Source organism: Drosophila teissieri, chromosome 2R, assembly GCF_016746235.2.
Source record: "Drosophila teissieri strain GT53w chromosome 2R, Prin_Dtei_1.1, whole genome shotgun sequence".
NCBI lineage: Eukaryota > Metazoa > Arthropoda > Insecta > Diptera > Drosophilidae > Drosophila > Drosophila teissieri.
The window spans coordinates 9,875,825-9,903,557 of NC_053030.1; the positions used below are offsets into that span (position 1 = coordinate 9,875,825).

At 43.4% G+C, this 27,733-nt stretch overlaps 3 protein-coding genes across 4 annotated transcripts in view; all 3 read left to right on the top strand.

Moving 5' to 3' along the window:
- The first annotated feature begins 1,280 nt into the window (after window positions 1-1,280).
- Window positions 1,281-27,733, top strand: part of LOC122612345 (serine-rich adhesin for platelets) — a 58,243-nt gene continuing 31,790 nt past the window's right edge. Inside the window, exons 1-3 of the mRNA XM_043785895.1 lie at window positions 1,281-1,338; window positions 2,592-2,901; window positions 14,294-14,339. Coding sequence (XP_043641830.1) covers window positions 2,900-2,901; window positions 14,294-14,339 — 48 coding nt within the window. The 5' untranslated portion in view covers window positions 1,281-1,338; window positions 2,592-2,899. The remainder of the gene's footprint in view (window positions 1,339-2,591; window positions 2,902-14,293; window positions 14,340-27,733) is intronic.
- On the top strand, window positions 12,169-13,269 carry LOC122612348. Of its 2 annotated transcripts, XM_043785900.1 has the most exons (3): window positions 12,169-12,268; window positions 12,736-13,049; window positions 13,108-13,269. In XM_043785900.1, exons 1-3 carry the CDS (start codon window positions 12,169-12,171, stop codon window positions 13,267-13,269), a joined length of 576 nt encoding a protein of 191 aa, XP_043641835.1. The 2 variants fall into 2 exon arrangements, 1 of the variants encoding a protein (XP_043641835.1); XR_006325610.1 differs by lacking the exons at window positions 12,169-12,268; window positions 13,108-13,269 and adding an exon at window positions 12,634-12,673 and having other exon boundaries at window positions 12,736-12,841.
- On the top strand, window positions 22,493-23,212 carry LOC122612349. Its single transcript, XM_043785901.1, has 3 exons — window positions 22,493-22,818; window positions 22,883-22,985; window positions 23,038-23,212. The coding sequence occupies exons 1-3, from the start codon at window positions 22,570-22,572 to the stop codon at window positions 23,157-23,159; spliced, it is 474 nt and encodes a 157-aa protein (XP_043641836.1). The 5' UTR covers window positions 22,493-22,569; the 3' UTR covers window positions 23,160-23,212.

The following is a 27,733-nucleotide window of genomic DNA, read 5'->3' on the forward strand; positions in this document are numbered from 1 at the left end:
TGCTGTTGGTTTCCCTCCTCTTCCCTGATTCTTCCTCTTCTTCTTATTAGCCTCAAGTGTTGAGCATACACCCCGCCGCCCAGCCCGCCACGCCCCCTTTCCCAGGAACTATTAAAAACTGGCCAATGCTCTGCTTCAGTCGACGCAGGCGGCGGCTGCGACGCTGGCGCGATTGCAGCTGAGACAGCAAAATATTGTTGGCCAGTTTGGCATCGCATTTAGTTGGGTTCGCAACAACAAAACATAACAAACCGCAGTCGCGAATCGGGCGAAATCTGAATCGAAATCAGAAATAACGAACATAACTCGAGTTAAATTAACAAAATAATAACATTATTAATTAACAAATTAATTAAAATTGTGCGCTTACAAAACGCCAAGAAAAGTGAATTATTACTTGGAAAAAAACGAATCATAAGAAAAACAAACTTCAAGTGCTTGTGAGCTTAACACCTTGTTGCCCACCCCCACAGTTTTTTATTCCGCTCGTTTGTTCTGTGGTCGAAAAGTGGGGAAAGCGCTTTTCCCTGCGTTCATTTGAGCCCTTTAAGCCGTTTAGCCAGGATCCGAAGGAATAGACGAAAAACGAACCCCTTTTTGGCTTAGCTGGCAGGACTTAAAGTATGGTTTTCCGCTCGAAACTTTCGGGGGATGGTAAAGTGATTCATAAATAGGTGGAAAAGTTATGGGCACAGTGAGCCCTAATCAAGAAAATATTGTAAAGCATATATAAAACAAATATGCATATAGTAATCAGTACAAATATTTCATAAAATTCTGGTACATACTCCGATATAAATAAATAGAAATTATGGTTGAACTATTTTTTAAAAGACAAACTTCCTAAAATAAAGTTCATTTAGAAATCTCAGCCAAAAGCTAAAGTGTTTTTAACATAACTATCAAAAGTGTGTTAAAAAAATGCATTAAGTACCCTAAATATCATAGATCTTCAATTCCACCAATTAATATAGATAACAGTTCATTACTTAAGAGAGCTTTCCTGAACATCTGATCCTTATTGCTCAGCATCATTCAGAAATAAATTTCCGAGCTCTTTACTCTCTGCACAAGTAGTGCCTTGGTCTTAGTCCTCTTTCGCAGGACACGCACGTGTTGATGGCGTTCTCTTAAGCGCTCTCTTTGCGCAGCGGCGCAGCGACCGGCTCATCCGTTTCTCTCAGTGTCGCTCTCCAGTGTAAAACTGCTTGTTCTTCCACGCAGTTTTGACACTTGTGACATTTTTGACACACAAATCAATTGTTACGTGAATTTTCAGCGCTGCAGCAGCACAGGCAGCAGCGCCCATCGACATCGGGTAAACGCTCATAAAATCGGGTAAAAAATTACAACAAAAATGTAATAATTTTTTTTCGATATTGCAAGAGTCGGGCCGAAATGTGGTTAACCGAATAATTGTGATTTTCGCCGTGTCATCGAGCCGAAATTGTTGCCTACTTTCGTGCGCTGCGTGTGTGTGACATAATTTGCTGTTCGCCGAGAGTTTCAACTTAAGGATTCCCCCACAGGAGAGCCTCGCTATCGTGACCTCAGAGTGCATAACACACCACTCGCCCGAGCCTCCCCCTTTTTGGGGCCTTCTTTTCGCTGCAAATCGATTTCTGTTTCCGGCATTTTTCACGTGGCTGCTGCTGTCCCCCTTCACTGAGAGAAAAAAATCCCTAGAAGAGTTTTTTAAATTACGATTTCGGCATCTTGTGTGTAGCGCTTTGATATAATAGTTGAATTCGTTTACTAACTATTTTCCGCTTGTCAATAGAAACTATTGAGTGGTTAGCTTTAAACTCCACAAATTTGAATCGCTTTTTGGCTTTAAAGCAAACATTTCTTGTAACACAAATCACCAAAAACTGTTGAAGTTGAATTGTAGTTACAACTATCAATTAGTGAGTCCCACTTTTATCCCAAAACGGGTTTCTTTGGGGTTAATTTTTTAGACAGTGAATTGAGTAGAGCTTTGGAATATTCAATATTCATCCTTGTAGTAAGTTCGGCCAATTTATTGGGCCTGGTTTAAATCGAGTTTTTTCTTAGTGCTGCCATCGTCTGTTTCGTGCAGTTTTGGCATTTCGCTGCCGTTCTGGCTTTGCCGCTGTTGTTGTTGCCGCCTAACGATTTTTCCCGCAAACAACACGGCAAAGTGAAACGTGCCAGGCCAGAGGAAAAGCCAAAATGAAAAGCCCCAAAAGGCGGCGAGAGAAACGAGAGAACATTAACAGCAAGGTGGCCGTAATCGTAAATCGCGAATCGTAAACAGTTTTCTGGGCGCTGCGGGGAACCAGCTGAAAGTAACAGTCAGCCTGGTTTATCGGAATCGTTTTTGATTTCCTGCCTTTGGCCTGTTTTCCGTATTTCGTATTTCGCATTCCGTATTCCGTATTCGGTGGTCCGTAGTCCATTTCCCGTGCTCTGCTTCTTGCCACTTCGCCACCATTCGCTTTTGGGGGTTTTCCTGCTCGTTTGGTTTCGGTTTCGGTTTCAATTTCAGCCAGTCAGTCAGTCAGCTGCTTCCTTTCACGTGGCACGTGTCGTATGAGTAATATTTTTCGGGTGCCCTTTCTCGCTTGCAGTCGCCTCTCCGCTCAGATAGCCACAATGATCAAAGACTGTTTAATTGATATATCAACTGACACAAATACTCGTAGATGAAGTAAAGTGCTTAAATCAATCGCAATTGCAAAGTGTTCAAAATTCTTAAGCCTAACGCCAAAATTGCCAATATAACCGCAAAAGACATTGAATAATTGGCTTTAAAATCGATTCTACGAAATCGCATTTTAAATGTTCGACTGGATTAAATTTAACAAAGAAGCGTAGACGAAATACGAATGCAAATTAGATGCAAAATAAATGGGTAAAATGAGGTCAAGTAAATACGATGTAAGTATGCCATGATTTATTATGACTTTAAGATAATTTAGTTGTGTATTGTGACATTAATAAGCTAAAGTTTCGTAGTTAATAGTTTATTGAAATGGTGATAATAACCATTGGAGAATTTCATCTTTTATAAATGTGACATCATTAGTTAGTTAGTCTGGCAAACTTGAGACAATTAAGTTACAAGGAGAAAAGCCTTTCACTTTGATCCTAATTATTTACGATATACAATGAGCCAGAACTGACTTTCGCTAACTCCCCCAAATTGGCCATCAATCTTTGTCTTCCCCTTTTGTAATTACCAGAAATCTGCCCAAAGCCAATTGAAGGTTATGCCATCGCATTCAGACTCCAGGTGGCGAACTCAGCTGGTTAGCGAACCAAAAATTTACATAATCACTTAACTCATGGCCCACATTTCAGGTGATTATCATCGGGTCGGTGGAGAAACAATGGCCTGGCCAAAGATCTGGACATAAATTAAGTGCAGTCCCAGTCCCAGTCCAGTGCAGTTCAGTCCAGAAACGGAAAACGGACGAGCTGTCTGCCCTTAATCTTGAATTACAAATCGAGTGCAATTATCCGACGGGACGGCTGCAATGAGTCTCTCGATTGGGTTCTTGGCCCCCCCTTTTTGGGGGGCCCCTTGGCAATTTGTTTTCACACTTTACGATTTGCATGGCCGGATCAATGTTTTCGATAAGCGTCGACAAGGTTTCCTTGGGAGTCGGAACCTGGTTTTGGACTGGCTCCAAAGGAGACCCATTCTCTAGCCCGGGATTCCACTTCTTACTTCCCACTTCCCACTTGCAGCGGCATTTGCGTGCCCAGTTTCCCCCTTTGGCGCTACTGTGTGCGCCTTTAAATTTCGCATTTAATTGATTTGTCAACACAAATGTCCGTCGCGGCTTCCTGGCCAACTAAGCCGCTTACTCGCAGCGACTTGGCCTAAACACACGAGTTATGCCGGCATAAATTGCCGACTTTAGTCTTTGACTGCCAATCGAAAGTCGAGTGCTGGCCCAGGGCCAAGCGATATGTTGTTATTCCAAAGACTTCAAAGCCGCATCGGCGCATCGACGCATCGCCAACTGCAATCATCAATCAAATAATAAAGAGCCGGGAAATGTGTATCTCTGCTCACTCAATCCGCTAAAAGTTGCAATCTCATACTCATGCTCATTCGCAGTGGTCATTCGCATGCAGGGCTCCAAGGAGCTTCTGTGTGGGCGATTCTTACGTGGTCGGACTCTTGAGTCGGACTCTCGATGGGACGCACTCTTGGAAGCTTGGAAGGAGCAAGTTAGGATTGGCACAGTGGTGAGCTGCTTTCTCAATATTTGGACGGCTAAGAACTTGATTTATGGCAGACATGTGGTATAACCACCAATAATATTTCATTAAATTCATTACAGAATGGTATTCTCACAAGTAGACTCTAGTTATAATGAATTGCAAGTATCTGCGGTTGCATTTAAAAACGATTGTGCCACTGTATCTGCGCCATTGTCTCCTGACACTTGGCGACATTCCTGATTTCGCTTTTATTTTTAGGTAGCGCCAGTGCGCCCTCCCTGAATCTGAATTATGTTGTCATGTCCCCCGGCTCTTTGTTCTGCCCCTGCGCTCCGTTTGGCTTTGTCTTTTGGCTTTGTCAGTTGGCTTTCGGTTCCCTGGCTTTTTGGCCTTCTGCAAAATGCGAACACGCGCCCCAGCACGTGGGCGAATAATTTGTGCCGCCGTTTGTGTCTGTTTCCTTTGATATTTTGCCCTTTTTCTTGTGTTTGGGCAGGGGGAGCTCCATCTGTGCGGCGCTTATTAATTGTGTGCGAATGTTTGCACAATTTGTCAATATTATCGCACAAAACATGACCATTGGCAGCCGCCCCCTCGATTCCCCCTCAATTCCCCGCCAGCCATAACATCTTGTTCAGCTACCAAAAATGGTTTGCCTAAGTGATTTGTGATTTATGAGTTCACTCGATTTTCGCTTGCACATTTAATGGGATGTGGCGGGCGTGATTGTCACTCATTTTTCTACACAGCAAAAATTGTTGTGTGCTACCTTTTGCTCTAGATAGCTTTCTAGATTTGCTTTCAATAATAATTTTGTAGCACTTGTGTATAGCTCATACAAACCATAGCATACCTAGTTTATAGTTAAAACTTTGCTTGCAGATTTATGAGAATATAATGAAATGGGTTTAAGATGTCCCTGATATGGTAGATTCTTTTGTTTTCATTGATGAGATAGATATTTCGACCACAAAGATCGTATTTCCTTGCTCTGTATCTGTATCTGTATTTGTATCTATCTCTATCTACCCGTCTATATAGATATATCTATCTCTAGCTGGAGCCCGGTCTTTGGCCTGGGGGCCTGACTATTTGCTAATTCCCCAGCCCCAACCCGCTCACGTCTGGCAATATGCTTTACGACTTTATAATGCCCGGCTAATTGGGTCAGCCAGCTCGTCGGGCAAAGGGGGCGGGGTGGCAGGGGTGGGGTGGGGCAGGCGGTGGAGGAGGGGGAGTCAACGCATGTTTCAAATGTTTGATAAACGCGTTGTGGCATTGCCTCCTGACACCACTCATACATATTAATGCCTGACGACGACAATGTTGTGTATTTGCGTCTGGTAGCAAACTGGGTGTTGTTCCAATGTTGGCCAAAACCCACGTCCAAGCTAACGGATTGGCACCTGGGATATGGGATCTGGGATCTGGGATATGAAGTTGGGTTCCCCACCTGAGTTGCGTGGGCGTTGCGGAGCACAAAGGAGCTGTGATTAGTAGCAACTGTCCTGGGCTGTCACATCCATAATCTAACTTCAGAAACAGGAAATGAGATATACCAAAATGGGTGCAGAAAATCGAAGTTGGTGAATCTAACTGGTAGAATTACTTCCATCTTAACGTATTTATAATTTTAAAGTATAAGATATTCCTCAATAGATTGACAGCTGCAAAAACGAAAGCACCATATTTGAACAACTTTTTTCTTATATCTAAATCGGGCGATTTCAAAACGATGTGGCTCATGTAAGGGGCGTCTCCGTTGGGTCGACTTAATAGAAAGCGAAAACTCGACAATTTTCCACGAGTGCCACAACTCGCTGGCTGGCTGCTAAGCCGCGAAAGTAAATAATCCAATTATCGCACACATGCGCGCCCATAGCATAAATAAAATCATTTGATAAGACAAGCCGTAGACCAAGGAGACGGAAGACGCAAGACGGGAGACTACTAGTAGAGGCCAAAGACTGAAGACTGAAGCCTGGAGACCGAAGAAGGCAGACCGAAGACTAAAGATTGAAGACTGAAGACTGAAGAGCGAAGACCGGGCGGGGAAATTGCATAAACATGTTTGGGAGCCGCTCACTGAGGAAGTAAGTCAGTCAGAGGAGAGTCGACTTTGCATTTGAAATATGCTGCATTAATATGCCGATAAATATTTGCCAGCCATCGGGCGACTCTCTTCGGATCTTCGGCTATATGTGTAGCTATGCGGCGATATGGCGATATAGCCATATAGCTGGCCAACAACTCAATTAGATGGCAGTCTGCGGTGGTGATGGCTTCGGGGAGTGGCGGATGGGGGTCTGAAATTAAATGGCATAAAATATTTCCGCGAATGATCATCAGCCAATCCTGATTACGATCGCGATCGTCATGGGCAGACTTGGCGCAACTTTGTCGCCTCCTTAGTGGAGTTTCTCTGGAAATTACTCAAATCGCAGGGTATATTGGACTAAAGACCTAATGACACCCATAACTAAACTAATGCTAAGTAAAATTTGCAATGTTTGTAGCTTTGGAAGCACCATTTTCTAGTTTTCTTTACTTTTTCTGGCGCTGCCATTATAGAGTATGAGATGAAAGAGTATTTCTTGAGGGACTATGTGCTACTGGGTACTCCCAGTTCGATGCTGCAGTGCCAGCACCCCCCCTTTTATCCGAATCCCCATTCCGTGTGCATTGTGTCAATGTCAGCAATGTCTTTCCATCTTTCCATCTGCGTCTGCGTGGCGTGTCAACAATTTGACAGACATTCATCAGCGTTCGCCACTTTGGAGCTGCCTGTGTCGCATACTCAATCAGCCAGGGGAAGTCGACTCGGAATGGGAGTTGCATCTGGAATGGGAGTTGGAGTTGGAGTCGGGATCGGGGGGAGCCCAGTGGAGTGCCATGCCAAGTCGCAGTTGTCATTTGTGCGGTGTGGCTTTTGCCTTTGTGCCGCGTGCGCATAATTGATTTTTTCGCGGCGATTCGCTGGTTGTTCGCTGGTCAGCTGCCTGTGTTCTCCTGCTGCCGTTGTCATATTAATGTCAAAAAGATTGCACTTGATCATGAGTTGCGTGTTTGCCAATTTGTGCACACAGAGGGCCCAGCAGAATGGGGCGAACGTGGGCTGCTCTTCAGCGGCGGCAGAGGAATCCAATGTATTCAGAACTGGAGAACTGTGCAGGAGACTCATGGGAAAGCCGAGTGAAAGGAGTGCGGATGGGTGCACTTGTTCGTGGGCGTTATTTCCACACCATGGGAAAATATTTCCACAACTCTCGCCGCTCGACTGCCATTTGTAAAGGGAATGCGAGCCGGGTGGCGAAAAAAATCATAATGATATTGCTAAATATGAACAAACAGTTGGGAGTATTTATCGATTAAATACCTAAATACCAGGTGGGTCCGGACATCCACTTAAAATAAAACGTGCGTCAAGTACTTAATCGTTGGCGATCACATGGCTTGCCTCGCTTTGCTTTGCATTCCACGGCACAGCACTGACCTAAGCTACCCAAACAAGTAATGGGTGTGAATCAGTGACACTTGGCATGGGCCATATAACTTTAAGGGGTTAAGGACCATAAATAGCGAGGTATATGACTTTGTGCTTTCTAATGGCACAGGTGGAGCTATCAATCCGTGCCGAAAGTCAGAGGTTTGCTTTAATACAACAGGTAGTATAGGTAGTGAGTGTTTCATTCACTTAATTTCATCCTTAAGGGTGATTAGTTTACCTTCCATCATCGTAACATTCATAACCTGTTATTTTCCTTAGCCTCTCAATGAAGCCCCTCTAAACGCTAGTCGTGCCCTTTCAACAACTTCCTCGAGGCACTTGATGATATGTTCTGCCAGCTCAATTGCCATTTAATTACTTCATTTAACAAAACCAACAGCAACAGCACTTCCACCGAGGGCGCCTCACATTGCAATTGCACATGTTGAATGCAATTACAGGCAAAGCATTTAGACGCCAATAATTATTGGATATTTATATGCAGTCAAGAGCCGCCAACAAGTTTGCCAGACGCTAAAAGCCCCGCCAGTTGTACGCTGGGTTTCCAGGGGGGAGTCTCGGTTGAATGGGACACCCCCGCTCATTGCATTGACATTGAATTGCATCTCCTCGAATCTCTAACTGTAAAGTGCCATCAGACGTTAGGACGAGATTGTTTGCCCATTTCCGCCCCTCCATTTGTGCCACATCCCCCTTCTCGTTCACTGCCATTGGAACTTACATATATGTACGAGTATATTGCTCAAGTTGTTTTGCTCTTGGCTCTTAGCACTTACTTTATTAAATGACAATTTGAGCGACGATGATGTTAATGATGTTAATGATGCTTATGGGGTTGGGACTCAATGAACATTTGATTTGGATCTTGAGAGGGTGATGGGAATCGAAATATGTCTGGGTCTTTCAATCAATTAGGGCCCAAGAGGAACAAATATTTAATTTACTCAAATGTATTTATCATTCAGTGTAGCTCGGCATCTACTGGGATTATTACTTTTAATTGTGCTAAGATCGAGTGTTAACTGCTCCACCCTACAAATTTTTGTGATTTTTCTCTTATCAGAGAAGAGATGCCAAGTAGGTTTAATATGTTTTAAAGTGGTTATAAAACACCTCATTTATTTATAACATTGTGAATGTATAATTACGTTCTCAGTCACTTAAAGTTGCCATATATTCCCAAGACCCCTTAGATCAACACTGGTTGAACGGGTTTCCATCGCTGGAGCCATTAACCCGTTGATGTAATCAATCCGAGGTGCAACATATTATTCAATTAAATCGCACTATTGCATAAATCTTGACCAGCAGTCACCCCGTTGCCTTCCACACCCAAGAGCGGGCCATTCATCAAGAACTGGCTGCGCTTGTCATTATGTCAAGTTCGTTGAGCAATCCACTAAACCAGAGTTGTAATCAGAAACGGCTGTAAAGCCACCCCAGCCAAATCCCCATCCCCATCCGAATCCCCATCCCCATCCCAATCCCCATCCCCATACCAATTCCGATCAGTGCCACTACTAAGTTGTCGCTGGCTCATAAAAATGGCAATCACATTTGCATTGCATGCTCGACCAATGTGAATCGGACATCATACTGCGCATTTCCAATTCGATCCGATCGCCAGTATTTGTTTCTAGGGGGTGGGAGGGCTGAAAAGGGCTAAGCTTAACCCAACAAGTCCGATAGACAGCACGCAGTTTCCCCGGAAATCTGTTTACAAGTGACACGCCGACTATTTATAGGGGTCTGAAGTTCCCGAGGTTGTGTGCTTGGATTTTTGAACTCCTTGAGTTGCCAATCAGGCCGGACGCGTCTGAATTCAATTGGAACTATTTTCATTTGAGTGGCGGATTTTCCCGATTAGGGCTGGCCTGAATTTCCCAGATTAAAAGTTATTATAGATTAGGTAAGGCGGGAAATATGCGTCTCTAGAACAAAGTGCCTTCAAATCAAGTACCTTACATACTTTTACATAGAAATAATGAATGATGAATGACTTCAAAGACTTGACACCCAAAGTTTGTGTCCCCTTGCCACTCACTTTTAAATCAGTTCATGAACCCATTTTCCTTTGCCACCGATTTTGATTCTGGCTTTAGCCAGTTTGCGATTATCTTTCACTGGAAAACCACACCCTGACATAAAGTTAATTAAAAGCTTTCAACGCTTTTGACACTTGCCGCTAATGTCGCGCCGCCCAAATGTGCCTCCCATAGATAATGTTGCTGTTTTTTAGCTTGCCACAAGGTGTCCTTGTGCGTGGAGTTTTCCACAATTAGTTCAGCGAGCAGCGGGCTATTCTGGCAATTAAGAAATTCCTGGCTGCGTTTGCCGGCTGCTCAGTAATTTTTATCACATACATTTTTTATCGCAAATATCACAACTTCATCAGCAATCAATGCGGCCAACAACACGGGAGGCGGGCAGGCAGACAATTAGCCATAAAATTAGCTGCAAGTTGGCTCAAGGAATGCGTTGTCGATGGCCAAGGCGCTTGGCGGTGGCAAATTGAAAACAATTTTAGCTATTTGCATATAAATGCAACCCGAGACGCTGCCAACCAGCAGCAGCAACCAAAGCTGCAACCACTGCGGCAACCTGCAGCTGCCATGTTGCCCACCGATGTTGCGATAAATGTTGCAGGCCCACTGTGGAATAAAGTTCCAAAATTCGCAAAAAAAAAGGAATGAGAAATTCCAACCAACTTCAACTCTAAAGGAACGTTGGTGTACTTAAGCAAAAATAATTTGTGTTAGCAAGATAAGGTGCACAGTTGTTACTAGGAACAAGTACAAAAGGATTAAGTTTATTTCCAAATTATTTGCCTAAAATCACACCACAAATTTGTTCTTGTGAGGTAAACACTAATGAGTTTTTGATCTCTTTTTTACCTCTCTTTCCTGTACCCATTTTATTTAACTGAGCCGTGCCAAAGTAGGAATTGCATATTAAATTAAGTAATTTAGTTTAATGACCATTGCTAATACCATCTGAATTAGCACATGGAAAGATAAAGAAAGGGAGAGCAAAAGAGCTTATTAATGTTTAAGTGATCCATTGATCAAACCCTAGTTAAGAAATATTTGCCCATGGGTTTTGTTCTTGTGAGATACTCGCTAATGGGTTTTTGATCACCTTATCGGTCACCTGTTTTTAGTGCCGCTTCCTGGGGCTAATTTGCTCCACTGTGCTGGGCTGTTCAGTTTATCGAAATTGCATTTGCCATATAGTTCATAATGGCATGTTCTCCGACTGTGGTCAGTACTAAAGAGATAAAGATTGCGGAGGGCGATCGGCAACGCTTTTATCAGCTCACTGGTATAAATATTGATACAGCCTGAGCAGTCGCCATGGCAACAATTAAGGTACCCAGCGATGGAAGAACCTCAAGACGCCCACGTGGCCAAAAATCATCAACATATGGAGGGAATAAATGCCCGAACACTTGTGGATGTTGTTAAGAAATACTTGCACACAGGCACAAAAGTTCAAACTACATTTCACGCCTAATTTCATCTGACAACAACAGCGGCGAAAAGTTGGGGCATATTTTTACACATTTTCTTGGTGTTGTTTTTTCTCCTTGTGGCTAAGGGGGGAACGGAGGGGGCTCTGTGGTGGTTGCTGTGTTAATTTGAGACATAATTGCAAGCTCGCCAGGATGAGTGGGGCGATGGGGCGGTGGAGCGGGCGGGGGGTGGCACAGTGGGGCGGAGGGGACAGCTGCGCCGACTGGTTATGACAGCAATGACAGCTGCGGCAGCGTCGGCATTTGAATAATTTGCAATTAAACGCTCCACGCGGCTCAGCAATTAAGCAAGGAGTCAAGGGAGAGGGAGAGGGGCAGGAGAAGAGGCAGCACAGAGAGAAAAATCAGATTCAGGATTCAGCCCAGGAGTCCCACAATTCTATCTTATTCAAATTAATACAATTGCTATAGCATTGTAATCTGTATTGTCATATTGTTATGTAGCTAGAAGTGTTTAAAAACTTTTAGGTATTATTTATTAGTATTGGGAATTAAATTAAATTATCCTCACAGTAGTCGTGGGAGTGGGAGCAATGAAAAAACGTCACACGGACCACACGACGTATGCGTAATATGTGCATCTGATTCGGCGAGCCTGGTTTTGGCTTTTGAACGGGTTTATCTGGTAGTCCACAGGAGTTGGCCTGAGAACGAATGCAAATGTCCACGTCCATCAGCTGTCCGCGGCTGCTGAAAGTTGATGGCCCGCGATGAAGACAGCGGACCGGTCAAAACCAACACCCAACTGTGTTTCCAATTAAACGCCGCTTAGCCAAACAACGCGGCCAAACAACCGAGCAAACGAGCAACTGGGCAACTGGGCAACTGAGCAACCGAACAACCCAAAACAACCCGATCAGCCAAACGTCAGCGCTACTTTCAGTTTGCTTTACGGTTAGTCGTGAGCTGGCCGCACTGAACTTGAATCCGTATGTGGCAGACAGTTGGGGCCTGCAGCCACAAGAGCCCCAAGTGCCGCAAGCCGCAAGATCAGATCCAGATCCAGATCAGAGCTCTGCGATTCGGACCAAGTGTGATACGGACTGACAGACTGACTAATTGATGGCCCGCTGATTGATTGATTGATGGACTGCCGATTGATTTATGGGCCATCGTGGGGGGTTGAGTTAGATTTCCCGCTGAACTGGAGTATGGCTGCCATAATCAGTGTTAATCCGTGACTGTTGGAAGCGCTTAACAAGTGCCTACTGTAGCAGGCTTTACACAATAAAGTAATACGGAAAATATTCCATGCCTAAATTGCTTGGTGAAATGTAACCATTAGTAATTCACTCGAGCCTGACTAACGACGAGTGCCCTAATTATTTTGAATATGATTCGAACGAACTGAGTGCTGATTTTTGAGTTGTATCCAAAACAGTACTTGGAAATGTTGTTGCTACTCTTCCTGATACTGTTGTTTTGCGAATCGTTTAGTAAGCACTGCAAATTGATATATGTTTCCAAGTAATTGGCACTTTTCCCCATTCGAAGAAAGCTCTGCGAAGCAAGTTCACCAACACCAGTGCAGAGTGCAGCAAGGAGTTCTGCTCCGGCATCCGGGGATGGCTGACCGCCAAAGGTGAGCTGAACCTGGACATCCAGCTGAACCGCACCTTGCGGAATGGATTGAGGACCACCATTACCCTCCTGCAGCTGATCGATGGCAGGGATCGGTACCAGACACTCTTCAGCTACGACATGGACACCTGCAAGACGCTGCGGGAACTGCTGCAGTCCAGCTTGATGAAGGTCTGGCTGAGGAACGTGTTCAAGTACGGCAACCTGGCCGAACGCTGTCCCATCCCGCCAGTGCGTACTGTATCTCAATTTATTCGAGGGTCTGGGTCAGAAAGTTTCTCCTCTGCAGGCCAGCTACAATGTCCGCAACTTTCAGCTGGAGAACCACAGCATTCCGGGGTATTTGCCAGCGGGATTCTACCGCCTCCACGACACAAATTACTACGGAAAGCCCAAGGGCAGGCTTCGCCGTTCGGTGGCCACTTTCATACTGGATATAAAGTTCTATTAAATGGAAATGGAAAATGCGAATGCGATTGCAAATGCGAATGCGAGATGCTCAAGTGGGTCACGGGTGGGGCTAACGAGTTTCAACTTTTCAAGGCTGCCTTTGGCCTCCTGAGAGCTGTGGAAAGCCAAGTTCATGCCGATAAAAGTCTATAGAAGTCTGAGAAAACGACAGGGATTGCCCAGCGAAAGGCATGCGAAAATCGCACTCAAGGTCTTCCTTTGGACTGTAAATTCCTGGCAGCCAACGGGCTGCTCCACTTTCAGCCGGGGACATTTGCCATCTGACAATGCAGGTCTTTAACTAATTGCATAATAAATTCAAGTGAATTTATGGTGCTGCTCCTGCAACTGTCCTTGCTCATTTGCGATGTCAAAAAGTCGCTCAATCCACATGATTTATGCATTTATACATTTTGCTGCAGGCTCACGTGTTCGCAGTGCCCTACATAATATTGTTTTGCCATAATTGAGTGTGCGTGGGTGTTCCAGTTTGTGGTTTCAATTAGTAGTCGAGACGGCAAGAAAAACTGGGAAACTCGGGGAAATACAGATCAGTCGAGGAAAGTCGATAAAGTTTTAGATAAACTGGCTACTTGTTTTCACACAATGTGTTATTTAAAAAAAAATGCTTCAGAAGTTGTAAATAAATCTGAAAATAGAACTACTTTCCCAACTTTAAGCAGTAAATCATATGATTTATTTTGCAACCAATTCCAGAAGAAAGACAAGTTCGAGTTTAAGTGGAAGATAAATCTTGAGAAGAGTTACCTTTCTAAGTTAAATCTGGGGAATTCTCGACAATTGCTGGAGAGAGATTAAGTAGTTCATAAATCTTCTAATGTGATTCACACGCTAATGTACTTACCTCTGGCGAACTTCAATTTTAAGGCTATTTCCAAGCCAATGACGAAACTCTTAAGCCAACATACCCATTTTAAATTAATTTGAGTATAAATTATCCAAAGTCTAGCTGTAAGCTCAAGCTTTAAATCTAAATGTTTCTAAGCTCCTTTAACTCTTTCCAGGTTACCACAGCTTACGGTCTATGCCAAGATTATTTACCTCCTGATGGTGAGTAGAAACAGGCTTTAAACATTATACGAGTAGTAGTGATGACTGGTTGCCCGATGACACAATCACTACGCAGTCACCGGGAATCCTTGACTGTCTGGCCAGTTCATCAGACGCTTTCAAGTCCATTCAATCCGGCAGATATTTAGATATTTACACCGCCAGCGGGAACTCAAATATTGGCATGGAGTGCCCTTCAGGGCGAGTATTGACGCGTGTGCAAATATTCGATAATACTATCAAATGTTGTATCAAGTTATATCATCGTCATTATGCCGGAGAGCAACAAACTTGGCCAAAGCCAGACCAAGCCCATTTTTCAGACGAAAAAAGGGGGGCAGCCCATCGAAACTATGCCAATTATTTTATCAAAGGGAATTTCCCTGCAAAGCAGGGCACACCATCGATTGTTTGCTGTTATCAGCAGCGATTGGGCAAATATTTGCCGAAAAAATAATAATAATAATCAGCCATCTACAGGGGAAGTGTCGAGTGAATACTTATAAAAATGGCAACAACCAAACGCTAATTAAATAATACTGTTCTCCGTTTCTTACACGTTTTCTCTCCCGCCGTTCGTGGTTGTTGCTTTTGTTCCGCTTACACTTTTAATTTATTTGGCAATCAATTTGAAGTATCGACTGCATGTCGGATGTCCCCTGCCTGCCGGGTTGTTAATGTGCCGAAATAAATAACTGGAATACCTGGCATTCCTTGGGCGTGAAGCAAAGTGGGCGACGTCTTCGCCAAGTTCCGTTTGCCGCTCCATTCAATTTCTCATGAGGCCACACCACAGTGTGTTATTTACAGCAAGTATTTGCTTATTTGTTCTAAATGAACAACAAAATGATTTTGGCATGAGTTGGCTCGAGGCAGCGACTTCGAGTTGATTGAATCGTTCAGCGTTTTGAGTATTTTTTATTTTTATTTCTTATTTTTTATCGTACCGCTCAGGTATTTCTCGTGCCCTAGGCATTCCGTAAGCCTCCGCCACTGTCTGAACCCCTTCATAAACTCGAATATGCAAATTGTGACCCGGTGTGATTAATTTTGCCAATAATCAACCTGCGAAAAATTCCACTTGCACTTGAGGCGGATGTGAAGATGGTCGAAAGAGAAGTGCTCAAAATAGTGCTAATGTTTCTCCATATTTTGGGTTGCATATTGTAAGGGGACTCTAGAACTTTTACACTACGTATCAAACAAATAAATTGGAAACCTTTTATGTTAATAAATAGTTATTCTTTCTTTCAAATGTATGTTCTAAGTCTGCACACTTTTAAACTTGTCTACTTACTTAAAGTAGGTCTTTAGTAACTTTTACCGAAAATCAAGCTTTTACTAATCAATGTAGAGTCGAACCTTGACTTTGCTGGCTCAGTGCACTCCGAGTACTCCGATGTGGCCAGGATGGAAGCCTTCTTTATAGCTGACGGATGGTCCGAATTTAATATGTCTAATGCAAGCTGAGTGCCTAGGGGCTAATATATATTTACTGGGGAATCGCCGCGATGGCAATGAACGTGTGCCGAGCAAATAAATGAGCAATCAAGAGCCAAATTAGCGGCACTTTTATAGTAGCTAAACTGGGGGCTTTCGATAGCGTCGGTTTTGATTGGCGCCAGGTGAGGAAATGCGCATGGAAAAGTTGACTTGCACCGCCATCGAAACCAGGCAGAGATATCAGGGTGCAAACTTAGGAAAACGCCATTATCAGTGACGAAATCAAGCCATTACACGAACAACCACGACAAGAACATTGTTTAAATCTAATCCCCAATCTTACAGATTCAGTTTTCTGCCATTAAACGCATTACATTAACAAGGGTTGATCTCTTTGAAATGCCTTTAGTTTTGATGTCATATTCATTCACTTTTAAAGGTTGAATTACAAACGAAATGTTAAAGTTGTTAATGCAATTTTATATATATCATTCTTCAAAATTATATAAGCAAAAATTACAAAAGCAATCGTAAGATTTTTAATACAATATTATAGCTGTTTCTAGGCGGGTTTAACTGAATAGTTCGTTAAAAGTTATCAAACTTGCTTTGTCGTGTTTCCCAGCCATCTAATCTGCTTTACTAGACATTGAAGTTCATCAATGATGAGAAGATAGCACGGGGATTTTACTCACTTTATGTTTGTAAAAGTTTCCACTGAGGTAATAAGGATCATATCACCCGACTTACATTTTCTTCATTTCCGCCAAGATTTCCGCCTTTAAAAAAGTATGTACCTAAAGTACCCAAAGTATATGTCTGGGCTTCATGTTAGAAAGAAACCAATATGGATTAAGATGGACTATTGAGGTTGATGCTTATAATGTAGCTATAGGCTTAGTAATTTAATATTAACACGTTTATGGATCAAATAGTGATAACCTGGCTCTGCCCCCAGCACCCCTCCGCTCCAGTTCGGGTTCTTGTTTTATTGGTAAGTTAACCACTGCCGAGGTATTATTGGGTGCTGTTTAATTTCCTTTTTCTTGTTGCGTAGCCCCGAAACAGCGACGCTTATCAGGAAATTATTTCAAAACGTTAATTGAATTGTCAATAGATGGGGAGGCAGAGCCGCTTTTGGATACTGAGTACTGGGGACTGGGTACTGGGTACTGGGGACTGGGGCCTCTGGCAACGGGTGATAGTCGGGAAGGAAAGGTGTACGAAAGATATACGCCTGGCCCAGAACATATACTCGTACTTCTTGGTATTGCCTCTATAAATACCAAGAGCCAAATGTATGTAAGTCGGCCTCTAATTGCATTTACCAGATAAGAGTTTTGTGGCGGCTCGGGTTTGGTGGGCTTTCTCGTTATGGAAATCCGTCCAAGGCCACCATAATATCCAAGTCAGTTAACTTGTTTTGCTATTCTCAATATCTGGGATTGATGATCGTTATCTTGATCGGCATTGTTTTGGCCAACAGCGGAAAGTTTCGCTTTTGGAAACGTTTCCAAAAACGTGCTTTGCGATAGGAGAGTGCGAATAAACGTGTTTCCCATAATCACTCTGACTGGCATTGATAAATCGGGCTACCTCAAGAATGCCACAAATTTCGGTGGTATCGGGGTGAATGATGGTTGTCACACAAAATGGGATTCCCCAAAGCCTCAGGGTTACCCAAAGGTCAAGTTGAGTGTGCTACATTTGAGACTTAACAACTTAACACCAGCTTAGGAAGCTCACTATTAAACAGATTCTTCAACTTGAATAAGAGTGCTGTGTGTATCACTGCATATTGTTAGATGCCAAAATCAAGAAACATTCCGAAATCAAGCTGCCAATCTTGAAACGTGGATACACAATGCTGGCCCAGACGAATGATTAAACAACTTTGAGATACGAACAGTGGACATGCGTCTGAGCTATCTGGACATAATTTGATATGATATGAACTTGATATGATCCCGGAGCCAAGTCGTAAATTTCGTTTCTATTCCCCGAAAACAGGCGCAGTTGAGACCTCTTGACATTGTCAGTGATTTTGATTTATGCTGCCCGCAAAACATTCGATTGTGGTATCGATTTGGTCTTCAGCCATAAAAGGCTTTCGCTGTAAAACGCTTTTCCGACTTTTACGCCGCGATTTCCGCTTTCAAAGCAAAGTCCTCCTTTTGTTCCACCAATCTGCCGCTGTTGACTCTGCTAATGTGTGGGTAAATATTGCACTTTTCCTGGGATTAAATGCTTCCCCGAACCCAAGTCGCCATCGATGCCGTGTGGCGGGAAAGCCTTTCAATTGATATCCCACAGATAAACATCCCATCTTTTAATCGCCCGAAATCGGCGCTTTTGTGTTGAGGGTGTAGAAGCACTCGCTGCTGGCCTATCCATCGCTATCATATCTCTAACACGTTATAAATACCAGCAGTAATTTGCCAATCGCGCACCTTATATAAATTTAATACCGTCGCACTTGGCCAGACATGTGCTTGGCCCTCTTATCGATGTTCTGGTTTGAACCGAAAATCATCTAAACGTGGTGCAAAGAAGCAAACACTGAGGGCCGTGATGCTCAAGCCCTTATATAAGCTTATTGTTTTTTTAGCAATTACCCTGCTGACCAATTAAAACAAATGACACGTTAAGATAGCCTCTTTACTGCGCAGATGTTTTGCGGGCACTCGCAGTTATTACTTTGAATAACAAATTGGTCTGGCGAATATTTGCTTTTTTTTATGTAAATATTATGGGCGCACGCGAAATTGATGGAGCACAGTTAGTTGGCAGCTGGCCAAGAAGTATTGGCCACACTCGGCGAACCCATATAATTTATACATTATTAAATGCTGCACAAACAATGGATTTATCAATTGGCGAGTGTCAGTCGGGAATGTTATCTCGACCGCTGATAGAAATGAAGTACATGAAGTTATGGTTCAACTTAAGAAATGCACCCTATGGTAGATTAGTAAATTTCATAATTTGTAAACAATTTCGTGAAAATATATAACACAAATATATTATTATTATTTACTTGGACCACTTACTCCCCAAAAAAGTTGTTGTCTTGCTTTGGAATAACAGGGCATACAGCAGTATGTAACAGCAAGTTGGTTCCCGTGGTCATGGGGTCATAGGACAGTCTTCGAAGGATATCCACCCACCCACCTGCCGCCCCAGTCCCCCGGCCACCTGGCTCCCCCGCCCATCAGCCACTTGCCCCATCCGATAGCAGCAGCAGCAGACTAAGCCCGCAATCTTATCGGAACTGCTCTTATTGATTAATATAAAGATACTGACAGCCCAATCGGCGCAGTGCGGTGGGTATCTGTATCTGTGTATCTGTATCTAAATGGGGAAGGCTAAGCACGGGCCCTCCGGAGTTCGTGGAGCAGCTTTTCCACCTGGCCGGCGCTTCGAGCTGACATATAGAGCAAACAGAAAGACACAATTATTTTTTCATATTATTGTTATTTGTTATAATGGCAGATAGGGGGCTCCTTTCTGACCGTTCTATCTGACACGCATTTCTCTGCCGTTGGCGCCCTCACAGCGTCGATAAAGGCGGCATTGAATGACTGACAGTGCACTGAGCGAAATTCCAGCGCCGCGGCCGGGTGCTTAGCCCCAGCTATTTGCGCACTTAGATAAGCGCCTTTTTGGCAGCCCATCAAAAGTGATAATCGATTGCTTTTCAGGTGGTTTTTGTTTGCTGCGCGGCATTTCGGAAGCTTTGTGCTGGGGAGCGTTTTATGGGGCGGAATTATCGCGAAATGGAATTTAATGGCTGTTGTTCAATGAAGAGTCTTCCGGTAGTGTTCGCACTTAATAGCCAAATGTAAACATGGCCCCTTGAAAATAGAGAATAGTAGTTTTGCATATAATATCTATTGTATGCCTTAATAAAGGTAATAACTAATATTAAAACAAATACATTTAGTTAATTATTAAATGGTCTAGCGGTGGAAAACTGAAACTGTGACTCTTATTTGGTACTTTGCAATAAACAATCTTTTGATGACCAATAACTGAGTATCCCGGTATTCCAGCCATAGAATTGGGGAACCCCCACGATCACTTTCACTGCTGTGCAACCAGCCCAAGCACTCCCACCTGTCATTGCAATAGCTTATGTCAACTGCAGGTGACCCACTTGTGGATCCCCTGGCTCCGCACATTATACCATCCCAGCTTTCAGCTCATAAAGGCCCCCGCAGGAATCTGGGCCTAATTTTTGGGTTATATGCACAGAGAACTCTCCCTTTTCGACGGCCTTTTATCGCAATCCAAACTTCCGCTCAGTGTATCCCCGCCCCATTTTGTTTATGGAGCGCTCTGCGGCCAGTTGAGCGCCAGGCGGCCTTTTTGTGATTGAGATTGTGATTGTGCTGACAACAGAACCAGGCGGAGAAAGACAGCCGACGAGCTGTTTATGATGATGATTTGTGCCATGTGCCATATGGCATACGCTGTGGCATGTGTGCCATATCCATGCGACACGAGTTACCATGATTTGGGGTTTTGGCTACGTCTCTGGGCTGGAAAACTGTTATAAACACCACTGTTTGGGCTGCATAATTACTGCCTGTTGTTTATTTCCTGTAACATGCAAGGCCTAGCATGAAGCCCTCCCAGAAACCTCCCCATCGTCGTCTGAAGACAAACAGAAAATAGGTCTATTCATGGGGGCTTATAAAGCTGTTCCGCTATTGCAAAACGCATTTTGTCTTATCAGTGAGGCAACTGTCGGCTAAAGAACCCAAAAGGCTCTCGGAATATTCCACATGGCGAAGCATTATATTTGTCTATCAACAGATACAAAAGACTGGAACTTGTTTTTAGGTCTAGTGACTCAGTAGGTTTCTTGGTTTTTTCCTTACCGAATCTATGTGCAACTCTCTTTTTCATGGGCCAATTTTAAGCCGTTTTCTCTGACCTCTTTTAGTTTCCAGGGGTCGAAAATGGTAAACATTCCGTTGTGCAAAAACAAAACTTAGTAATAGGGAATTTATATTGCTTTTCAGTGGGCTTAAGTTCTAAAATTGATGACGAAATCGGCTTATTGGCAAAGGTAATGGAGGTCTTAAACGGGATCTTAAGTGTAAATATTTGTACCGAAGGAATTCCAAATATTTACCATGCACCCAAAACTATTCCACCATAGCTTCGGATGGATGTGATAGTCAACTGAAGACGAATAATATATGCTACAAACTATATTGATGAAATTCAAGATGGAATCCAATTGCTAAAATAAATAAATGAAAAGGGGGAGAATTAAGTTTAACAGTTTTCACAGGGTACCATGACTTCGATTATGTGCGCGGTTTTGCAATCGTCGCATTTGGTTGGCGCAACCAGCGGCACGAGAATCAAATCAATTAGTACGCTTGTCAAATGCCATGTTGTATTTTGGATTAACAGCCGAAGCAACATATTCGGCGATATCGATAAAACGATAACAACGACGCGTGGCGAGCTCAACTGTACTTAAGAGCACTTTAACCTTGTGTTTTTATTTTTGCCCCGCTAATATTATCATACCTAAGGAAGGTGGGCAAATAATACCCAAGCTTGACCATATTTTACATTGGCAACTGATGCTATTTTTGGTTATTTCCGCTGGTGGGGCATTAAAAACCGATCCGTTTAGCTTCACTCTAATCCAATTGACCGGCGCAACGGTCTATTTTGGTTCCTAGGTTCCAAAAATGAAAAGAAGCTCCGCTGTCCACGTTTGCTATCGCTGTAAGTTAGGTCAGTCACATTCGGAATCTTTTGCTGGAGTACAGTTGCGCTCGATTGGCTAGTACAGTGCGGCCTCGATGATCTGAGCTGTGATTACACCGGCTAATTAAAATACCACCTCGATAATTGGACTGAAGTGCGGGTACTCGAGGCCACTCGATCGCACATTTTGCAGTGCCGAATTCCCTTATCGACCAATCCCCAGGCGAACGACCTTAACTGGGACTTGTACCTCGTTGTGTACCCTCGTTATGCAAGTCCCTGGCAGCCGGTCCCTGCCAGACTTTGGCCAAATATTTTAGCCATGACTAGGCGAGAGGGCCCGGAATGCCAACTGCTAACTGCTATCTGTTATCAGCTATCTGCGTCGCTTCCGCGTCACTTGATTGATCAAAGAATGTTCAGGCAGGCAAACGGAAAACGGCAAACGGCAAACCCTTTTTCGCTTCTTGTCGCTTTTGCGTTGTAAACCAAAACTCGGCGATCTGAGGGCCCGACACTCGAGAGCCCCGGCGGCTGATGTTACGTCTGATTTGGAGCTGATAAAATGCCAGGGCGTTTATTGTATTTGACTTGATTTGTTTGGCATTGTCTCTGTCTATCTAATTGCCGTCTACAGAACTAGAATTCTCGGAATTGCCGATGGCCAAATACTAGAGACGAGTGTGTAGGATTACGGGCTACCACTAACTGAAATTTCAGTTAGCTAGGCACTCGTTTCACCGACAGGTGATTCAGTTTCAAATGGACTTTTGGCCTCCAATCTGTGCGGGTTGCATTTTTTCATTCGAGTCGCAGTTTCGCACAATTTCAAAACATATAGGGACTATATATGGATTTGCTGGATGAGTAAAGTGTTTAAAACTCTTAACGCAGCTGTCCTATAAGATGCATATCAAAAGTATGCAACGAATTAATTCTTTTGCAAACCGCATCAATAGATGGAGTCAGACTTCATAAATAAAAGGATTCGAAATCCAAAATAGAATCCGAGAGCTCCGACAATATCTTTCATTTTTACGAATTTTTAGAAAAAATGGTTTTGAGAAAATTTTTGTACTGCTGGCCTCTGAAATATGGCGTTGTTACAGTGGGCATTGCCTTTGGAGTAGCGGACTTCATCGTGGGCAGCGTTGGGTGGGACATGGTTATCTCAAACAAGTATCCGGACTACGTGGTCGAGTTCTTTAGAACCATGGACACCCAAATCTGCGTGGCCGGATTTGCAGCCCTGTTCTGGCTCATGATGATCAACCACTTCCTTCTGATCTACGCCGTGTTCTACGTGAGTTCGAATGAGTCAGTTCAAAGCTATGCAAAAAAGTGCTCACCAATCCGTCCAAATTCAGAACAAACTTCTGATCATCGGAACCTGGCTGTTGATAAACTACATGGTATTTTTGTTCACCCTCGTCACCGTGCTGTTGGATGGCCTGCTGATCCTCAGAATAAGTATGCTGGGATGGGATGTGTTTTTTAACCAACTAAACCCTATCACTTTAAGTTGCCCTCGGATACTGTTTGATCGTGGTGAAGTCCTACTACGGTCAGTTGACTACGGGTCTGGACGTAGAGTCCGAGTCCAGCGAAGGAGCCACTGGTAGTGAGAACGAATCAAGTCCCTAAATCGTGAACATTCATTAATTAGAGCAGCAATAAATTCGCTTGTGGAAATAGTATATCTATGCTTTCTTTACCAATAACCAGGTGAAGTGAAATCAACTAAAAACCGATAAAATAAGTTTGTTATATTTTTATCGCCAATCCGAACTCAGTGGTCTGCACACTCCCCCTTTTCGAGAGACGCCTGTTGAGTGCTTATCTTCCTCCTTCCTGAAAGGCAAACAGGATTAAGCGATAATGAAACTGCACTTTCCGAAAACGCCGTCAAAAGCCCCGCTTCAGACTCATTAAAAATCCATTAAACTCGATAAAAACGAGAGGGACGCAGGCTCCCCAGAGGGAGCGAGACAGAAGGCGGAATAAGCATTTCTTAATAAGCTTTACACACAAATGTGGAGCACTTGGTGACAGTTGCCAGTGGGTTTTCGGGTTTTTTCCCCCAAAAGGGTGAAGTCAACACAGGCCGAAGAGAAGCAAAACAACAAAAAAGTCGAAAGTCGAGGGCCGGCCACTTAAAAGCTCATTTTGTGAGTGCATTTCGGTGTTGCATTTGCAAATAAATCATTCGGTTTCCAATTCCGATTCCATGCTGCTCATGAGATATGCAAAAACTCGACGAGTAAATCAGCTTCCAAAGCGTTTTAACTACAAATGAGCCAAATGAGCGCTGATCACGAGCAGCTTATGGTCACGCATTCATTATGAATTAATTCGTATATCAACGGATAATCCGGTGCACAAGTGAAACCTAAAATCAACTGGTAGCATTTTATATATAGTAAGTAGTGTGGCATTCCTAGTGCATGAATCACACGAAAAGTAACCCCAACTGATGAACGCAAAATGGAGATTCAATATTCACTTCCTGAATATTGCTTTACTTACTTCAGATACATGGGTCATTTTGGATAGATGACTAATACTTCAAACGTTTGTCAAGCAACTATTTCCCTTCCACAACAATATCAGCTATTTAGAAATAACGCAAACACCCACTTCCGTTTACACAATATTTATTCTAAATAAAATCACTATCATATAGTAAGTATGACGTATAGAAAAGTGACAAATAGAAAGCCCAATTGAGAGCACAATCATAATCCATTTCGATGTTTCTTGAATATGTGAGTCATCGCAAGAGCACATAGCCCATGTTTGTACTAACATGCAGTTATAATGAGCAGGTTATTGGAGAACCATAAAACCTATTTACCAGATACAGATACGCACACCAGATACAGATACAGATACAGATACAGATACAGTTGCAGGCGAGTTGAATGACACCCTCGAGTGCAGCTCTCACTCCGTGTCAAACATTTATCAGGCAATCGATAAGGAAAGGAGCTCCGCCGATCCGCTCTGCTTCGCTACAAAGTTGGGGATAAAGTTATCAACGACATAACTCCCATAGCTCCCGATACAAAGCGGTTCGGTTTCACAACTTTGTTTAATGATTGGCATAAAATTCACTTTCCGACTGCCTGCCGTGCGTTTTATGCCCTGGATCTGAAACGGGGAAAACGGGGTCGGCGGAGTCCTAAAACTCCTGATCCAAGCTGCCGACTGTTCCTCTAGAATTTATGCGGTGCCATTAAAGAAGTGTCCATAAAACGCGGAGCTTAATTAAAACGCCACGTAACGCGTACCCACGAGGATGGCGTTTAGAGTTGAGCTGCAAATCGCGGGCAGGCAACCATATTTATGGCTACACAAATCGGCATCCTTTTTCAGCGCCTAATGAGATTTTCTCGAAAGCAAAAATCATAATTTCCACGCGCAACGAAACGCAACAAATGGCCCTTTTGCCAGGTGGGCGTGGCACTTGCCACAGTTTCAGCCGCAGCTAGTCACACCCACTTCAGAAAACAAAAGGCAGAGAGCTTGAAATGCAATACCAAATATAATAATAGTACAGGTTTTTAATAAGTTACTTATTAATAGGTTCAATTATATTTTCTGGGATCTCTCCTTTTCTGGACCTTGACCGCCCTTTTTGCTGTTGATTACCTCACTATCTGACTTGAGGTGATTTTCATATTCTTGGGATATCTATTTCTTGGGTATGACAAGAAAATCGTTCACTCTCACTTTTAACTTCACTTTGAAACCAGCAGAATGACAACTTTGATTCGCAGCTTAAGTGGCCTTTGGGAACACAAATTTATGGACGCTCCTCGAATGTGGAATTTAAAAGTGACGTGTTTAGCCGTAGAAATAAGTGATATTTCTTTCAAGGAATTCCCGTGTTCATCCGCTAAATATAAAGTATTCACCACTTGCTATACACACTGCCAACGGAATTTGATTTATCATCGTTGAATAGCAAGTATCTGATCGAATGCAGAAGGAATTTCATTGTTCTATATCAAAATCAAAATCTCGAATGCGTCCGAATAAATCTAATCGTGGTGGACAGGGAAAGAAGTCACTCACATTGTGATTACAATTTTATTTAATACTCGCACTGCGAATCTCTTTTATGACGGAAAGCGAATGCAGATTAGGAAATCGATTCACTACAACAGTTTTGGCTTCGTGCACAGCAATTTGCCGCCACGATTATCTATTGAATTCCCACAGGCAAGTTGGCAAATATTAATAATCCGCCGTGTTGTACCGCTTATGCAATGGTCCGCGGCAATTTCTTTGCGATTGCCCGCCCATCGAGGCGTAAGTAATCTAGGGGCGCAGAAAATCCGATACCCGAGTGGATCATTAAAATCGGGCATTTTCTGCACATTTAACAAGCCACGAGATACAGTATCTGCGGCTCCTTGGGACATACACTTGTAGTATCTGTGTATCTGTCTGGGTCGGCATATCAATTTCACCCCAGGACGATCTGCACCCCAGGAGCCTGATATCTCGGCGGTCAGGGCTTGTGTCCTGAACCCTTTCGTCGCATAAGGCAACTTAATTCGCTTCCGTTTGCCAATCCAAACAGAAAAGGACAAGAAGAAAGCATAAGGATAGGTGCACTGAAAACTATTCTTTTTCGAGGCTTAGTGCGGGTTTGAATTGCTGTAAACTGAATAAATAATTTAAAAGGAATTATTATAGGCACATATTGTTACAGATTGAATAATATTGTGTTCAGATTTGTATCTAATTTTCGTAATTTTCATTTCTTTCATTTGAACTATGATTAGTTTGAAATTTCAGATTTTAAATTGAAAATCTTCCTCTAACTACTTTGGTTTCAGTGTAGCAGCTTTAGCAGGGGAGGATTGGCAGTCCTTCCGACAGCTTCCCTTGCGGTTCCCCCTCCCCTCATTGCCCCTCTGCCCTGCATTTGTGTGTCAGTTGCCAGTTTCGCGTCTTTCCGCTTCCGTTTTTTTTTCTTACATGCGACTGACGACGGCGACTCGACCGAAAGCGACCCCATAAATCCGCTCACTGTTTGTCTTAGATCGCCCCACTCCCATTTTCCCGCTTCCCGCTTTCCTGTTTTCCATCTCCAGCTGTCCTTTCTCGTAACTTTTCCTAGTCGCCAGTTGTCCTACACACATTTATTTTCCTTTTAAATGTGTTTTTTGTTGATTTTATTGCATCGCCCTGGCAGTTCAATGAACGCATTTGCCGGCGCCATTTGCCAAGTCATTCCCAGTCCCATCCCCATCCCCTTGTGTATAGACCCCCTGCTATAGGAAAAAGCCCTCCTTGGCACGTTGTTTTTCTTAAATTTCATATATTCCAACATATTACATTCTCATACTCGTTGGAGGCACGCAAACATTTTGGCGTACATTTCCGCAGGAAAATGGCAGCCGAAATGCCAAAAGGCCAGCGGACCAGGTGCTGAAGGTGGGTGAAGGTGGGTGAAAGTGGGCGACCCTTTGCAGCATGTTCATGCCGTTTAACATGCAACTGGGGGCGCAGTGGAGCCGCAGGTGGGGCAGCGTCATGGCTAGACTCGTTACCCAAAGGGCGGCTTTTTGAGCCAGCTCACAGTGGTGCAGATTTGGAAGAAAAGTGCATTAATAAAAACGTATTTAAATGGTTTGATGAACTTTAAAGCATGGCCAAAAACGAGAGTTTTACTTACTATTTTATATTTAGCTGTGACTTATCCTTATATAAACTCTAGACTTCAGGTCTGACCCACTGTTGAACCATCTCATTTTGCCCTTTCGCCGGACTGATCCATTATGTTATTACATTTACTACAATAACCAAATTACAGGTCTGTCGAGGGGCAGGCACTTCCGTTCTATTGATTACATTTGCATTTTGATTAACAAATGATTCCATCCCCTTCCCCCCTCCCCCATTTGTGCATTGGTGCTTTATGCCCCAGTGGAGCATTATTCACTGGCATTTGCAATGCCTGGGGCAAGTGTTTAGATTTGCTTTAATCACCTTTATTACTTGTCAAACACGAATCGCCCGCAGGCCAGGTTTTCCGCACTGGGGAAGTGTGTGGGCTGGATGTTTTGTTGGCTTTGCGGTTTTTTGTTTACATGTTCGGGAACAGCAAATGTGTGTAAAATTCAATATGCTTTTGGCTTTTGCGGTTGGCCCGAAAAACTTGATACCGGCGGACGACACGTGCCCGAAAACCGAAACCCAAAAAC

Bases quoted from the DNA above. Each gene is read 5' to 3' on its own strand.
- LOC122612348 (XM_043785900.1), top strand. From the start codon at position 12,169: ATGTGGCAGACAGTTGGGGCCTGCAGCCACAAGAGCCCCAAGTGCCGC. The intron at 12,269-12,735 runs GTGTGATACGGA...ATTCGAAGAAAG, and splicing joins AGCTCTGCGATTCGGACCAA to CTCTGCGAAGCAAGTTCACC. The intron at 13,050-13,107 runs GTGCGTACTGTA...TCTCCTCTGCAG, and splicing joins AACGCTGTCCCATCCCGCCA to GCCAGCTACAATGTCCGCAA.
- LOC122612349 (XM_043785901.1), top strand. From the start codon at position 22,570: ATGGTTTTGAGAAAATTTTTGTACTGCTGGCCTCTGAAATATGGCGTT. The intron at 22,819-22,882 runs GTGAGTTCGAAT...GTCCAAATTCAG, and splicing joins TGATCTACGCCGTGTTCTAC to AACAAACTTCTGATCATCGG. The intron at 22,986-23,037 runs GTATGCTGGGAT...TATCACTTTAAG, and splicing joins CCTGCTGATCCTCAGAATAA to TTGCCCTCGGATACTGTTTG.